General features: G+C 33.3%; 1 protein-coding gene across 6 annotated transcripts in view; it reads left to right on the plus strand.

Moving 5' to 3' along the window:
- Window positions 1-15,467, plus strand: part of ADAMTS3 (ADAM metallopeptidase with thrombospondin type 1 motif 3) — a 295,119-nt gene that overhangs the window by 193,725 nt on the left and 85,927 nt on the right. For 3 of the 6 annotated variants that reach the window (XM_037728897.1, XM_037728899.1, XM_037728900.1), the window contains exon 5: window positions 11,726-11,758. The exons of the other annotated variants lie outside the window; for them this stretch is intronic. In XM_037728897.1, the coding sequence (XP_037584825.1) occupies window positions 11,726-11,758 (33 nt within the window). The remainder of the gene's footprint in view (window positions 1-11,725; window positions 11,759-15,467) is intronic. 6 annotated transcript variants of the gene reach the window in all.

Here is a 15,467-nt window from a genome sequence, read left to right on the forward strand (position 1 = left end):
AGCTGGGGAGAGATAGCAAGGGGAGAAATGCCAGATGTAGGTGATGGGGAGGCAGGCAGCAAATCACACTGCCACGTGTGTACCTATGCAACAATTTTGCATGTTCTTCACATGTACCCCAAAACCTAAAATGCAATAAAATAAATAAATGGGAAAAAATATTTATTTTCCTAAGATTTTGAGGATTAATTATGTACAAAGTAAAGACCCCTTGCACAGTGTTTCTATTACATGTATAAATGTTCTGATCTACTTTTTACTGTTTTTCATCCCATTCTTTGCATTCTTTGTATTTGTACCAACTATGTTTTATCCATTTGTGAAGAGAACATGGAATATATTCAATAAATTATAATTTCTTGAAAGCAATGCTAGTTATTAGAGTTAATATAGTGTAGCAAAAACAGCATGAATTTTATGGTCAGACAAATACTATCAAGTTTTAGCTTCAGCCCGTCTGTGAAAGGTGGGGAAATAATATCTTTGTCATAGTGAGATTCTAAAGTTCATATGATGACTGTATATAATATGTAGTTCACTTCAGAATTGAGTAAATGTTAGGTTCTCCTATCTGGATTATTTGTGGCTAATTTTGATAATAATTTACAAGGTAGAAAGAATTAAAACATGGGTTTCTAGGCTTGTTCTGAAGTCATTTTACATCAATCACTGGTCCTTTAAGCACTGCAGTTGCTTTCATTTGGTGGAAACTGTCTAATGAGCTCCGTGTCAGAATCATCATATTCATTTTGTTTCTCAGTTTATTAGCATACCTCTTTTCTTCAAAATATTTCTTTCATATCATCCCAACATTAGAGGAATTGGGAAGCCATGTTTAGACTATGGAAAGACATGTAATTGAAGTCGAATCTAGACTCTATCAATTAGTATATATTTGTTCTTGGAACTATTAATTTCTTCTTTATTTTTGAAATGTTTTATCTGTACTCCTTGTCCTCTCAAGTCTTCATATTTTACCTCTTGTAACCCTTTATTCTAAGATATATTTCCAAAAGATGAGTGATTTTGCACTAACACTGACATACCCATAGTTTTAGGTTTCCTCTGTGCCTGAGTTGAAACCACACTTCAAAAACTAATGGCTTTCAGAATAATATTGAATTCAAAATATTTTAGAAAGCCGTAAGTCTCAATTTTGCCATTTATTAAAGCTTAAGTGAAGGTATAAATTTATCTTAATAAAAATTTGGAGGTGCATTACTTAATAATACATGTAAATATGACTACATAATATACATGAATATGAGAACATGTTTTAGCATACATTTTGACATTTAACACTAAACATTCATGAGTATTTATATTTTTGTTTTAATATGTTTTCATGTTACTAAATACATCAGAGTGTATATAATATTTTTCTATTTTTTAAATTATATTATACACATAACATTTAAAGAGTTAAAAACACGTGAGTAGCAATGTGTAAATAATCACCTTGACATTTTAAAACAATTGTAACATTAGAGTCTCAACTAGTTGTTTTTAAAAATGTATATTTTAAATTTATCTTGCTACTAAATATTCAAATTTCTTCTCTTTTCCCTCTAAAAACTGGGAAATAATACTTTTTATGTATGTATGTATGTATGTATGTATGTAGGTACGTGTTACATATGTATTTATATGGTGCTTTTTATAATATACAATAAATAAATCTCCACGTATTTATTTTATAAACTGTTGCTCTTAATAGAATTATATATTTTCATTATTGAAATGAAGCTCTCTAAAAAGATGGCAGTTGTCCAAGCAGCATAGATCGTAAGCTATAGGCTAGAGAACCAGATTCAGTTTCTAAGTTAGAAGACCAGAAATTAGTTTATGGCCTCTATGGATAATAGAAAAATACTTTGGTGGGCTAAAAGGAATGGATTAAATTTAGAGAAGTATCAGAAACTTAAAGCTAACTACTTTAGCTGCATAATGTGGAATTACTTAAATAGACATTTTCAAGAAATTCTGAAAATACCGGAATTTTATGAAAAATGTGTTTTTAAAATCAAACTGCCAGTCCTTTTCATTAAAGAGTGTAGTTTTTTAATATACTTTTGAAGGCAGTAGGTAAGTTCTAATTTCATAAAAATCAGTATCAAAAAGATGAGAAAGAGAGGAGAGACGGAGAGGAGAACAAGAGAGGATAAAGGAGAGAAAGGAGAGATAGAAGAGGAGGAATGAGAAAAGAGAGAGAAAGAAGGAGAAGAAAGAACCACTTACTTAGAGCAGATACAAACTGTTCATACTTTCCTTATTCCCCGAAGACTTTCAATTATGATGTTAATTAACTTTATGAGTCATCTAGCTTAATAAAAAAAAAGCTTACGACATTAAAATAACCTTTAAAACATTCTGCATGAGGATGCAATTATCTAGAAAATTTTGACTAGATACATTAGTTTCTTTCTGAATGCTTTAATATCCTGAAGAAGACTAATGTCCCCACCAAGACCATTGTAGCTTAGGCTTTCCTTGCTTTATGCAGTAGAATGAAGCCCCCTTAGATATGGCATATAATAATATTTTTCTAAATTATAGCATATGTTAAATGCAAAGGGTGTTTACTAAAATGAACCCTAATAAGCATGGCTTGGGAAAACAAATAATCACATCTCCATTCATCACTTTTGTATAATAAATCTGGATAAGCACTTTTATTCTAAGCGGAGCCCAACTGAAAACTAGATTAAACCCTATTAAATCTCTGGCAACCTGGGATTATATCTCAAAACTTCACATCATCTTCTACCCTAATAAAATTGTGAATAGCGAGATAATAAAAAGCCATCATCTTGCGAAGGAAGAAGTTTGGTGGCATGAATCTGCTTCAAGAATGCTAGTACTCCACAGTATTTTATATAAAGCAAGAACTCAGTACATACTGGTTAAATGGAAGAATAGAGGGCCAAGAAATTCAAGCTATTTTATGGTTATTATTATTTATGCCAATGCCTTTTATTCTATTTATAGGTCTCTTGAATACTGTGCCCTTGAAGACCTGAAAGTGAAAACATCATTTGCTTAAAGCTAAACAGGAGTGCTTATCATTCTTTGTGACATTAAACACTATATGAATCAGCAAGTTCATGGACCCAGTGTCCAATGCTGATAGCATTCATGAGTGCTGGAGTATAATCATAGAATTCGTTATTTTCTCTTTAGAGAGAATTTATTTTGCATGTCCTTAAACCATAAAATTCATCAATATTTGTTACCAAAAGATCTGTAATTTTATTATATTTTCATGTATATTATTTGCTATGTTAAATTAAATTTTCCCTACACATCAACTTGAAAGATAAAACCAAAAATCTATACATTAATTTTTGTGCATTAGATGTTGGTTCAATTCTTGATATGTTTATTCATATAAATATTTTTAAATACCTTCCATGTTCCAGCAATTTTCCATATTAGAAAATAAAGGATTATCTCTGTTCAGGATACCTTACTATCATACATTAGAAAACTAATGTTATAAATATACCAATTTATGATATTCATGATGTGTACAGCATCTCTTTAGACATGGTGTCTTGTGCAGTGCACAACCTGCAGGACTCTCTGCAGTGTCCCTGATATAAATTGCATATTTCTTGCCTTCAGGGATATCCCAGTATAGCCAAAAAAACTTAGTCACAAATAATATTCTACTGCAGCTCAGTTATACATATAATAAAAATATGTATGAAGAATTGTAGAAAACATTAATAGGCATCATGATATAGAAGTGTGCAAAAGATTTCCAGCAAGAAGTTATCCATAATGAGTGAAATACTTAACAGAAACAGAAATAAGTGGAATTCAATGTACGTGATTTTCCAACCATGCTGGAAATGTCTGCTCATTTCTCCACCTGATAACCTCTTCTCCTTCATGGCTACACAGCTGCATTTATAAGATCGTATCTGGCGGGTACTCGTGGCTGAAACAATTCTGTTTATATGTGGTAGAAGATAGTATTGTCCTTATTTTCTTTACTCATGGAAGTATGAAATTCTTTAACCATTATTTACGGAGTGCCTCCTTATGTGCCAGGTCCTGTATTATGCAGGCATTGCAGATGTAGACAGGAATGAAACATGGCTAAGAACTCGATAATTTTATAGACGTAATAGGGGAGGCAAAACAAATAGAAACTTACAATACAGCATAGGAAATGCAAAATGATGTACTTATATACTGCTTATGTTTTTAAAGTTTTGGCCTAGTGTGGTGGCCGACGCCTGTTATCCCAACAGTTCTGGAGGCCGAGATGGGAGAATTGCTTGAGGCTGTGAGTTCAAGACCAGCCTGGACAACATAGTGAGACCTTGTCTCTATTTAAATTTTTTTAAAAAATTAAAAAACAAACACAAACTAACTGGTGGTGGTATATATCCCTTTATACATTAATAAACATTGTTGAGAAGTTGCACGTAACTGTTTTTTTTTTTCATTTCAGTTTCGTGTTCTTATGAAGAGCATTTATTGATTTTTTTTTTTTTTTTTTTTTTGAGGCGGAGACTCGCTCTGTTGCCCAGGCTAGAGTGCAGTGGCACAATCTCCACTAACTGCAACCTCTGTCTCTTCAGTTTACATGATTCTTCTGCTTCAGCCTCCCAGGTAGCTGGGATTACAGGCATGTGCCACCACACCAGGCTAGTTTTTGTATTTTTAGTAGAGACGAACTTTCTCCATGTTGGCCAGGCTGGTCTCAAACTCGTGATCTCAGGTGATCCACCCTCCTTGGCCTCCCAAAATGCTGGGATTATAGGCATGAGCCACTACACCCAGCCGACTTATTTTCTAATTATAATAATGCTCTTTAAAATCTGTGGAGGCCAGGTGCTGTGGCTCCTGCCTGTAATCACAGAACTTTGGGAGGCTGAGGCAAGTGGATCATGAGGTCAGAAGATCAAGACCATCCTGGCCAACACAGTGAAGTCCCATCTCTACTAAAAATACAAAAATTAGTTGGGCATGGTCTGCACTTGTAGTCCCAGCTACTAGGGAGGCTGAGGCAGGAGAATTGCTTGAACACGGGAGGCAGAGGTTGCAGTGAGCCGAGATTGCCCCGTTGCACTACAGCCCGGGGCGACAGAGCGAGACTCCGTCTCAAAAAATATATATATATTTTTAGTCTATGTCCTATTGTCTTCTCTCTCTCTCTCTCTCTCTCTCTCTCTCTCTGTGTGTGTGTGTGTGTTTTTATGTGTGTACATGTGTGTGCATGCATGGTTCTGTGTTTTGAATTTGGAATTTTTCATGTTTACTGGCTTCTGTATTTCTTCATCCATCACTATGAACTGGATGACCCCTAGGTTCCCTGGCTTTTCATGCCCTTGCTAACATTTTATTGTGATGGGCTAATTCTACTTATGCTGAAAAATGGCTTTTTAAATATTAAAGGGTAGCTATCATTTTCACGTAATGTATTGCCGATCCTTTGAGACATTCGTTTTATTCTTTACGCTGTTCTTCTTCATCATCATCATCATCATCTTCTTCTTCTCTGGCAAACTTTCCCTGAATTAATTCTTACTACATTTCTGTGCTTTGGAAGATTTTTCCCATCCTTAAGGTTTTAAATATGTTTCCATTTCTAGCTGTATACTGGCTTTATTTTTTTCTTTTCATATTTAAGTCTTTAAATAGGTATGTTTTATTATAATGTTTGGTATGAGCCTTCTATTGCTTATCAAAAGTATATTCTTTCCCTACTGTTTGAAGTTATCCATTTATTATATAACAGATTCTTATACATAGATCTATCTGTGTCTGGGCTTTCCAGACTATTCTTTGATCTTTAAAAACAAAACAAAAATTCTAAATGGTTGCTCCTATAGATTTATTTTTACACATAAATTTTAAAATTACTTTGACAAGTTGCAAAAAATATTTCATTGGGATATGGATTGACATTGCATTAACTTCTACATTCATTCAGGGAGGATGGCCTTTTTTATCTTTTATTTTACAATATTGAGTGTTCCTATACAGCATATGGTATATCTAACTATGTAAATTAGTTTTGATATATTCTATAAATCTGTTCATTTTCTTTATACCCTTTATATTTCAAATATTTCATCTGTTTCAAATTCATACTTCTTATTTCTTAAGTTTTTCAAAAAATTTTACCAAGTATTATGTTTCCATACGATCTCCTTATAGGGGATCATCAGAGGTATACATGTTTTTGCCATCTATTCTTTATGTAAAATAATCTGAGACCATAGTTGACTTCCGTACTCTATTTTCTTGCTTTTAAGGCAACTTTATACTACTCTTTTTGTATTCCCGTTATCATTCATGGGAGTAACTTGCATGCCGTTGCCTTGAATTACATACATCAGCATACTGCATGTTGGATACTGTAGATCCTGGGCTTATGGCTTCACGGCCATTCATATACATTATATTTTTAAGGCTGACTACTTTTTTTAAAAAATGCAAAATGTTTGGCTTAATATTATTTTTAGTGCAGTATCTTTTTTCTCCCTCTTTTTCAGTACAATCTATAATCATTTGGGCTCTGGATATGGAAGTTATTTGATTTCCTGAGTTAAAAATGGTATGACCTATTTACTACTTTAGACTTTGTGTGACTTTTCTCACAACTGTTGTTAAAAGTAAAGGTGAACCCTGTACATTATTCTTTTTCAGGCAGTGATCATGATTAAGGTTTTCCAAAATATTTGCCTTTATTATCTTAGGAAAGAGATGTTAGAAGGAACCAAAGTGTCAGTCATCACTAGAAATTTTTGTAATTAAGGTGTGAAATCAGAAATTCATTATAATTTCTAAAGTGTATAAATAATATTCTACAAAGAAAATTTTCAGTAACAGTCATTTTGAAATGATATTCCAGAAAGAAAATGGAAATGTGTCTACTGATAATAAGGACTACTTTTACATTGGGTTCTTTCTTTTTTTTAAATTTATTTATTTTTATTGTGCCTTAGGTTCTGGGGTACATGTGCAGATCATGCAGGATTGTTGCATAGGTACATACATGGCAATGTGCTTTGCTGCCTCCATCCGCCTGTCACCTACATCTGGCATTTCTTCCCAAGTTATCGCCCCCAACCTCCCCACCCCATTCTGTCCCTCCCTTGGTGCCCCCCAACAGGCCCCAGTGTGTGATGCTCCCCTCCCTGTGTCCATGAGTTCTCATTGTTCAACACCCCCCTATGAGTGAAAACATGCAGTGTTTGATTTTCTGTTCTTGTGTCAGTTTGCTGAGAATGATGGTTTCCAGATTCATCCATGTTCCTACAAAGGATATGAACTCATCGTTTTTTATACTGTGTACTATTCCATGGTGTATATGTGCCACATTTTCTTTGTCCAGTCTATCATTGATAGACATTTGGGTTGGTTCCAGGTCTTTGCTATTGTAAACAGTGCCTCAGTGAACATATGTGTGCATGTGTCTTTATAATAGAACAATTTATAATCCTTTGGGCATATACCCAGTAATGGGATTGCTGGATCAAATGGAATTTCTATTTCTAGGTTTTGAGGAATCGCCACACTCTCTTCGACAACGATTGAACTAATTTACACTCCCACCAACAGTGCAAAAGTGTTCCTATTTCTCCACATCCTCTCCAGCATCTGTTGTCTCCAAAATGAAGAGTTTAAATTTCCCAAAATATCATGTTATAAAACAATATAGTCCCTTGGTGTGAACAGAGGAAACAAATGACTATCCACCTAGCAGAGTCCTTAGGAAGACTGTCTATCACATGTGTAGAATTCCCTGGTTTTGCTTTTTTTTTTTTTTAATTGCATTTTAGGTTTTGGGGTACATGTGGAGAACATGCAAGATTGTTGCATAGGTACACACATAGCAGTGTGATTTGCTGCCCTCCTCCTCATCACCTATATCTGGCATTTCTCCCCATGCTATCTTTCCCCAACTCCCCAACCCCCGCTGTCCCTCCCCTATTTCCCCTCGACAGACCCCAGTGTGTAGTGCTCCCCTCCCTGTGTCCATGTGTTCTCATTGTTCAACACCCGCCTATGAGTAAGAACATGTGGTGTTTGATCTTCTGTTCTTGTGTCAGTTTGCTGAGAATGACGGTTTCCAGGTTTATCCATGTCCCTAAAAGGGACACGAACTCATCATTTTTTATGGCTGCATAGTATTCTATGGTGTGTATGTGCCACATTTTCCCTGTCCAGTCTATCATCGATGGGCATTTGGGCTGGTTCCAAGTCTTTGCTGTTGTAAACAGTGCTGCAGTGAACATTCGTGTGCATGTGACTTTATAATAGAACAATTTATAATCCTTTGCATATATACCCAGTAATGGGATTGCTGGATCAAATGAAATTTCTATTTCTAGGTCCTTGAGGAATCGCCACACTGTCTTTCACAATGGTTGAACTAATTTAAGAGCTGTGTAAAGCAAAGGTTCTTATGACGAGTTGACTTCTCATTGCTTCTGGAAGTACTGTGTTTTTTCTATTTAAATATTTTATTAATCATAATGTGGAATACAGGCTTAAATAAGGCACCTACCCTCCCTGCATGGAGCTTACAATCTAGTGGAAAGAAAGGTCTGTCCAGATGTATTTATAATATTAAAATATGATTCAATGATCAAGCAATCATTGGTCTGGGTAACTGACTAGATTATAAAAATAACACTTAAGACTTCTAAATTAGAAAAGGAATAATAGGGAAGAGAGGAGATAACTTGTATAATTTTGGACATTCTGCAACTGCAGTTCCAGATACATATGCATGTAGAAATTCTACATGTAATTGGAGCACTGGAAGTGTGAGTCTGAAGCTCAGGAGAAATTTAAAAATTACTATTGTAAATTTTAAAATATTGCTAATAATTATAATTTATGTAAACTTAATTGTCAGAGGTTGTACAGTTTCCTATGGTATATTATACCAGAATAAGGTGATCGTAAGAGACATAAGGGACCAACACCTGACCAGGGATGAATTGATTAGGATAAAAATACAGGAGGAAAAGGCATTGTGATTTGTGCAATGATCATGGGTCACAGGATTAAAGGTGCAGGATTGGAATGGTGGCTCAGAGGAGCATGCTCATGAAGGAAAATTAGGGATGTCTGGATGTATCACTCAAACTATTAATTGGAATTTTAGTGTGATATTGTGATAGTGCCACTCTACAAATCTCCATAAATACAAAAACAAATAAAATCTTCTTAAGGCCTATAGAAAATAAATATTTACTGTAAAGATCTTGTTGCCAGAAGAGCCTAGCTCTCTCACTAATAAACACCTGTCTTTCTTGTTTAAGAATTTTTATTATGTTCATTGTAACCATCTGTCAATAAGACACTTATGCTTATCTTCCTCCATGTTTTGTAAGACGTATTATGAGTATGTGTATGTATGTTATTACCTGTTATATGAAAATAATTTGTAATACATTATCATTTATTTCACACAAAGATAATGAGAAGATATTGTCATTATCTTATTTTACATTATAAGATAATGTAATTTTCATTGTGACAGATGAAGAAAGTTTGTCAAATGCCTGCTTGGGAAATGGAGCGATAAGGGGAATGAAGGTTAAAAAATATAAAATTTATATTGTTTGTTTAATAGCTTAGCTAGAAATATAAACACATAAAACATCTTAAAAGAGGGTTGCTCTGGTTGAAGACCGCCAGATTCTGCTCATTCCAATAACCCTAAAAGAGTTCCTGAGAATGCCAACAGCACTTTAGAGCAGTTTCAGAACCACTGGTTACTTTTAGCCTACACAAAAACATTCAACATACAGATATCAAAATTTTAATCTGGAATAAATTGCATATACTAAATAAGGAAAAATAGGGAGAATTTTAAAAAATATTGCAGCAAATGTAGAACATGCATGTTTTGTATCAAGGGAGAAAATACAGATATTTATTAGTATAAAAATTTAAGATATATTTTGAAGTAAGACTTTAAAAGGAAAGTATAAGTATTAAATATTAATATTTGAAAGGACAAAAGAAAATATCTTAGGTATGAAAGTCAATGCCAATAAGCAAAATATATTGCAGGACATTTCATATTTGGGTTGTGTATGTGCATGTGTTTCCATAATCCAGAAATCACTGGCAGTCTTCTCTTTGGTAATATATGCTCATTTATGTAAAATTGTAAATTTCAACAAAAATATTTATTAATTAGTTTCTCATGAAAAGTGTCTTTACTAAAATGAAGAAAATGAAAACAAATGTTCACTTGTACTTACTGTTTTGCTCTGTCGAGCAGCAGTCAAAAAGTTAGGAGAAAAAAATCACTAAAAAGTTTTTTTTGGGGACCTTTGGTTAATACCTGTAGAATTTTATGAGAGCTCGGACATTCAGGTTGAGAATTTGTGTCCTTTTCCGTAGGCTGTGACATTGTTTGATTTAAGCTTCATCATGATAAAATCACTGCGCCTGTCAGATCCCCAGTCCAGGGATAGGAAATTCAAGGAAAAAACCTGCTATGGTGTAAAAGGCATTGTTCTAGGATTGTTGCACACAGGTGGACTATATGTGGGTAAATACAAGTTAATGGTATCAAAGCAGTCTGACTGATTACACAACTATACAGCCTTATCCCAGTGAAAAAATAATTGATAAAATGGGAACTATCATTATCCAACATCAGCAACCTGGTAAGATCAGCAAGCCACAATTGCCTTTTCCATATATGGAGCTGGATAATGATATGCTGTACCTTCTCCCTTACTCTTATTAGAATAATTATTCTTAATGTTATAATGAAAAGTGTACATTAATTATATACATATTAATTCTGATGTTGATAATACTTAATGTTAGAGTATAATTTATTAATTTTCGCAATTTCTTAAAAATAAAATATTAGTTTATTTAAAACCATGCTGTTAATGAGGAGTTTAATACATTAAATGATAATATGTATTCAGATTGCTATAATTACTAATAATCAGTGTGTATTCATTTAGTTAACATTTTAAGTACTTGATAGATAGAATACATTTCTTCAGCATTATTGTAATATTCTTAAAAATGTTATTAAACAAAACAAGGTGTTAGGGTTTTTGACACCTTCATATTCAAATGGAGTCCAGAGTCTAGGGGGAAAATGTAATTGTGTTCTTTCCCTGAAATATTTAGCTATATATATTTAATGGCCTTTTCCTCATACTATATTTTCACTATAAGAATTTCCTTAATTTTACATGCTCATGATACTAAATGTTATTAAAATATTAACGCATATTATTTAATAAAAATTTAAAAGCACAATAGTCTGAATTACTATACAGTATATCTTGAACTCAAGAATAATTTACTACTTTTAGCTTTTTTGTGCAATAATACTTTGAGGTCCAGGATAGGTCTCATAGGTGGTAGCTCCATTTTATATAAATGCAGAAGTAAGCAAATTAAGGACATTTTGCAGGGCTCATGATATGGTCAATAGTTTGTTTAGTTGCTTATTTAGGAAATCACTTGTCTAATTATAAAATTAATTTTGTTGAATGTTGCATCTTCTGTTTTATGCCACAGGTTTTTAGAAGGTCTTGTTCTCTCACTTAAAACAATCTGAATGTTGCGAGTGTTGTCTAGTCACTATCCACTTTTAAATTGCAGATCATTTATTCCTCTCTAGTTTCTTCAGCTTTTTCTCAGCATTTCCTTTGTTTTGTTTCTTTCTTTTTTTTTTTCTCTCTGTCTTTGTGTTTGTTTCTTTTGGAAGACCGCATACCTCTCTGCCTTTCGTTCAGTCTAGGTAAGTTTATCACTCTATAATCTTTCATTTATGTTTTAATAATGCACATTAGTCTTTAAAATTGTTGAAGTCAACTAACACTGAATTTATATGATAAGAGAATTATATGCCTCCTGTCCAAGTCTGAGGTAGCTTTGTTAAATTAAGAGTTTACCTGGTGAAGAATCATTTTGCATACATGATAATTCTTAATAAATATGAAAAGTCATTGCTTCAGCTACTTTCCTTCTTGGATTATGTAATGTTCACATAATGTTGCTAAATTGTGAGGATAAAGAGAAATGAAATCTAAATGGCAGATAAAAGATTTATAATGTTTTTGAAGGATAAGAATATGTTTAGTTTATTGTTTATAATATTAGGTTCTATCATCCAAGGTAATTCAGATCGCATAGAGTAAAGGCATCATATTTTTCAAACAAGCAGACCAATGCCCAACAAAAAATGAATAGTTCATACCACAGTAAAAAGCAGTATATTATAAATGTACAACCCAGACTAACTGTTTTGGGACCTTTTGGAATGCTTCTTGAAATATAGTCTCCAGGCTTAGTGTAGTAAAAAGTCTTGGTACAGACCCTAAGAATTATGTGATTCTTATATATACAAAAGTGTTGTAGACAAAGGTTTTTTTTTTTCTTCTTCTTCTTAAGGATAGCTGGAATGACAGCTGGTTTTATTTAAAGATCTATAAAGTACGCTAAAGGAATGTCCAGCATACATAAATATAAAAGTAGTTTATATCATGTCAAGAGTAAGGAGGGGTGGCCTTTTGAAGAATGATCTCACAGGCATCTTTGGCAAAAAGCTGGTACATATCCTATGTACTCCAGTAAAGCTTACATTAGCTAGGCATTCCACCCCTAGGAAGTAAATTTTGTGGATTGATTTACAGTGCTTTTATTATCAAATCACTTTTTTGGGAGAAGAGAAGGCAGTCTTTGTGGGAGGCTGCTAGCCACACTTGCATAAATCATTTCTCGTTAATTTAGATTGCTACATAATGTCTTTCTGGAAGTTTTTTGGATGTTCTACAAAGTTTCATATTTCTATTCTCATGTATCAAACAAAATCATTGGTATATGATAGAATAGATTTATATTCAAATCTTTTTCTGTGTTTTTTTTTTTTTTTGGTAACTTTTTCTTGATCTATAGTATTCCTACAGTAAAATTTCACAAATCATAAGCTTTTCACTCACTCAAAATTTACAAATGTAACTGTCATACATATTGAGTTCAATTTTTCCAGCATCTGCCAAGCAGGCACTGTACCATCTCCCCTACCAAAGATACTTATCATTCTGAATTATATCAACATATTGTCATTTGGCCTTTTCATGAAATGTATATATATTTTTGTATATACACACATATATATATATGAATAATAAAAATAGAATCATATTTACTCAGTTTTATCTGGCTGCTCTTACTTAACATTAATTATATCTAAGAGGTCTGCCCATGTTGTTGCATATAGTAGTAATTTCTTCTTTTTTTATTGTTTTGTGCTACTTAATTACCTAAAATTACTGTAATTTATCTTATAGTAAGTAATTTACTATAATCTATTTTAAGTTTCTGCTATTATAGTTATAAATATTTTTGTACATGTATTATGGCGAGTGTACATAAGTATTAGTTTCTCTTTGGTTTTTACATATAGGTAGAATTGTTTTGTCACAGAGTATTCATATATTCAACTTCCATTGCTAATGCCAAATGATTTTAAAAAGGAGCATATCTATACACATTTCCACCTGCACTGTAGGAAGATTTCTTTTTTTTTTTTTAAATTTTTTATTGTACTTTAAGTTCTGGGGTACATGTACAGATCATGCAGGATTGTTGCATAGGTACATACATGGCAAGGTGGTTTGCTGCCTTCAACACCTCATCACCTATATCTGATATTTCTCCCCTCATTATCCCTCCTCACCCTCCCCCTCCCCCACTGTCCCTCCCCTACCCCCCCAACTGACCACAGTATGTGATGCTCCCCTCCCTATATCCACGTGTTCCAATTGTTTAACCCCGCCTATGAGTGATAACATGCGGTGTTTGGTTTTCTGTTCTTGTGTCAGTTTGCTGAGAATGATGGTTTCCAGATTCATCTATGTTCCCACAAAGGACACAAACTCATCATTTTATATGGCTGCGTAGTATTCCATGGTGTATATGTGCTACATTTTCTTTATCCAGTCTATCGTTGATGGGCATTTGTGTTGGTTCCAGGTCTTTGTTATTGTAAACAGTGCCACAATGAACATACGTGTGCATGTGTCTTTATAATAGAACAATTTATAATTCTTTGGATATATACCCAGTAATGGGATTGCTGGGTCAAATGGTATTTCCATTTCTAGATCCTTGAGGAATCACCACACTGTCTTTCACAACGGTTGCACTAATTTACACTCCCACCAACAGTGTAAAAGTGTTCCTATTTCTCCACATCCTCTCCAGCATCTGTTGTCTCCAGATTTTTTAATGATCGCCATTCTAACTGGCGTGAGATGGTATCTCAATGTGGTTTTGATTTGCATTTCTCTAAAGACCAGTGATGATGAGCATTTTTTCATATGTTTCTTGGCCTCATATATGTCTTCTTTGAGAAGCATCTGTTCATATCCTTTACCCACTTTTGATAGGGTTGTTTGTTGTTCTCTTGTAAATTTGTTTAAGTTCATCATAGATTCTGGATATTAGCCCTTTGTCAGACGGGTAGATTGCAAAAATTTTTTCCCATTCTTTTGGTTGCTGGGTCACTCTAATGATTGTTTCCTTTGCTGTACAGAAGCTCTAGAGTTTAATTAGATCCCATTTGTCTACTTCGGCTTTTGTTGCCAATGCTTTTGGTGTTTTACCCATGAAGTCCTTGCCTATGCCTATGTCCTGAATGGTTTTACCTAGGTTTTCTTCTAGGGATTTTATGGTGTTAGGGAAAATTTCAGTTGATCCAAATATTATTCAATGCTTGATATTGTCTTCCAGCTATTGTAGTAGGTATGTTTAATCTGGCTTTCATTTTTTTTTCTGGTGTTTAACAGTATTGAGAAACTTTGAATAGACCTACTGATTATTAGAATGTTATTTTTGTTAAATACATGTCTAAGAACATTTTCAAAATTGGGATGTCTGTTATCATTTGTTATCATTTGGTAGGGGTACTTTATTTTAGATATTAATATTTTCTCTAATATGTATTATAAATATTTTCTCCAACTCAGTAGCTCAGTAATATCTGGCTTTAAGTAATGTTTGTTATTTTCAATGTAGAGGTCTAGGACATATTTGTAAGTTTATAAACATAAGAAACTATTTTTATAGTTTTATAAATGGTGGTATTTTCTCTTTGTGTGATGCTAATATAAAAAATGCAAGTAATTTTGTATATTGGCTTTGTATTGGGTGACTTGCTTAATACATTTATTAATTATAAGAATTAATTTGTAGATTCTTGTAGAATTTCTGTCTAAAGAATTACATGGAAACAGTGACATTTCTTCCCTCTAAATCAGAATTCATATTTATTTTATTGTATTGCCTTATTGAGTTTTGTTTTCCCACTTTGTATGTGTCTATGTATGACTGTGAAAGCACAATGAGTATTGATTTAGTGGTTACAGAAACATTTTAGCAAGTAGGTGAATACAAAAATACAGAATCCATAAATAATGAAAATTTACTGATTTAAATATATATGT

The sequence above is a fragment of the Cebus imitator genome, unplaced genomic scaffold (assembly GCF_001604975.1).
Source record: "Cebus imitator isolate Cc_AM_T3 unplaced genomic scaffold, Cebus_imitator-1.0 Scaffold283, whole genome shotgun sequence".
NCBI lineage: Eukaryota > Metazoa > Chordata > Mammalia > Primates > Cebidae > Cebus > Cebus imitator.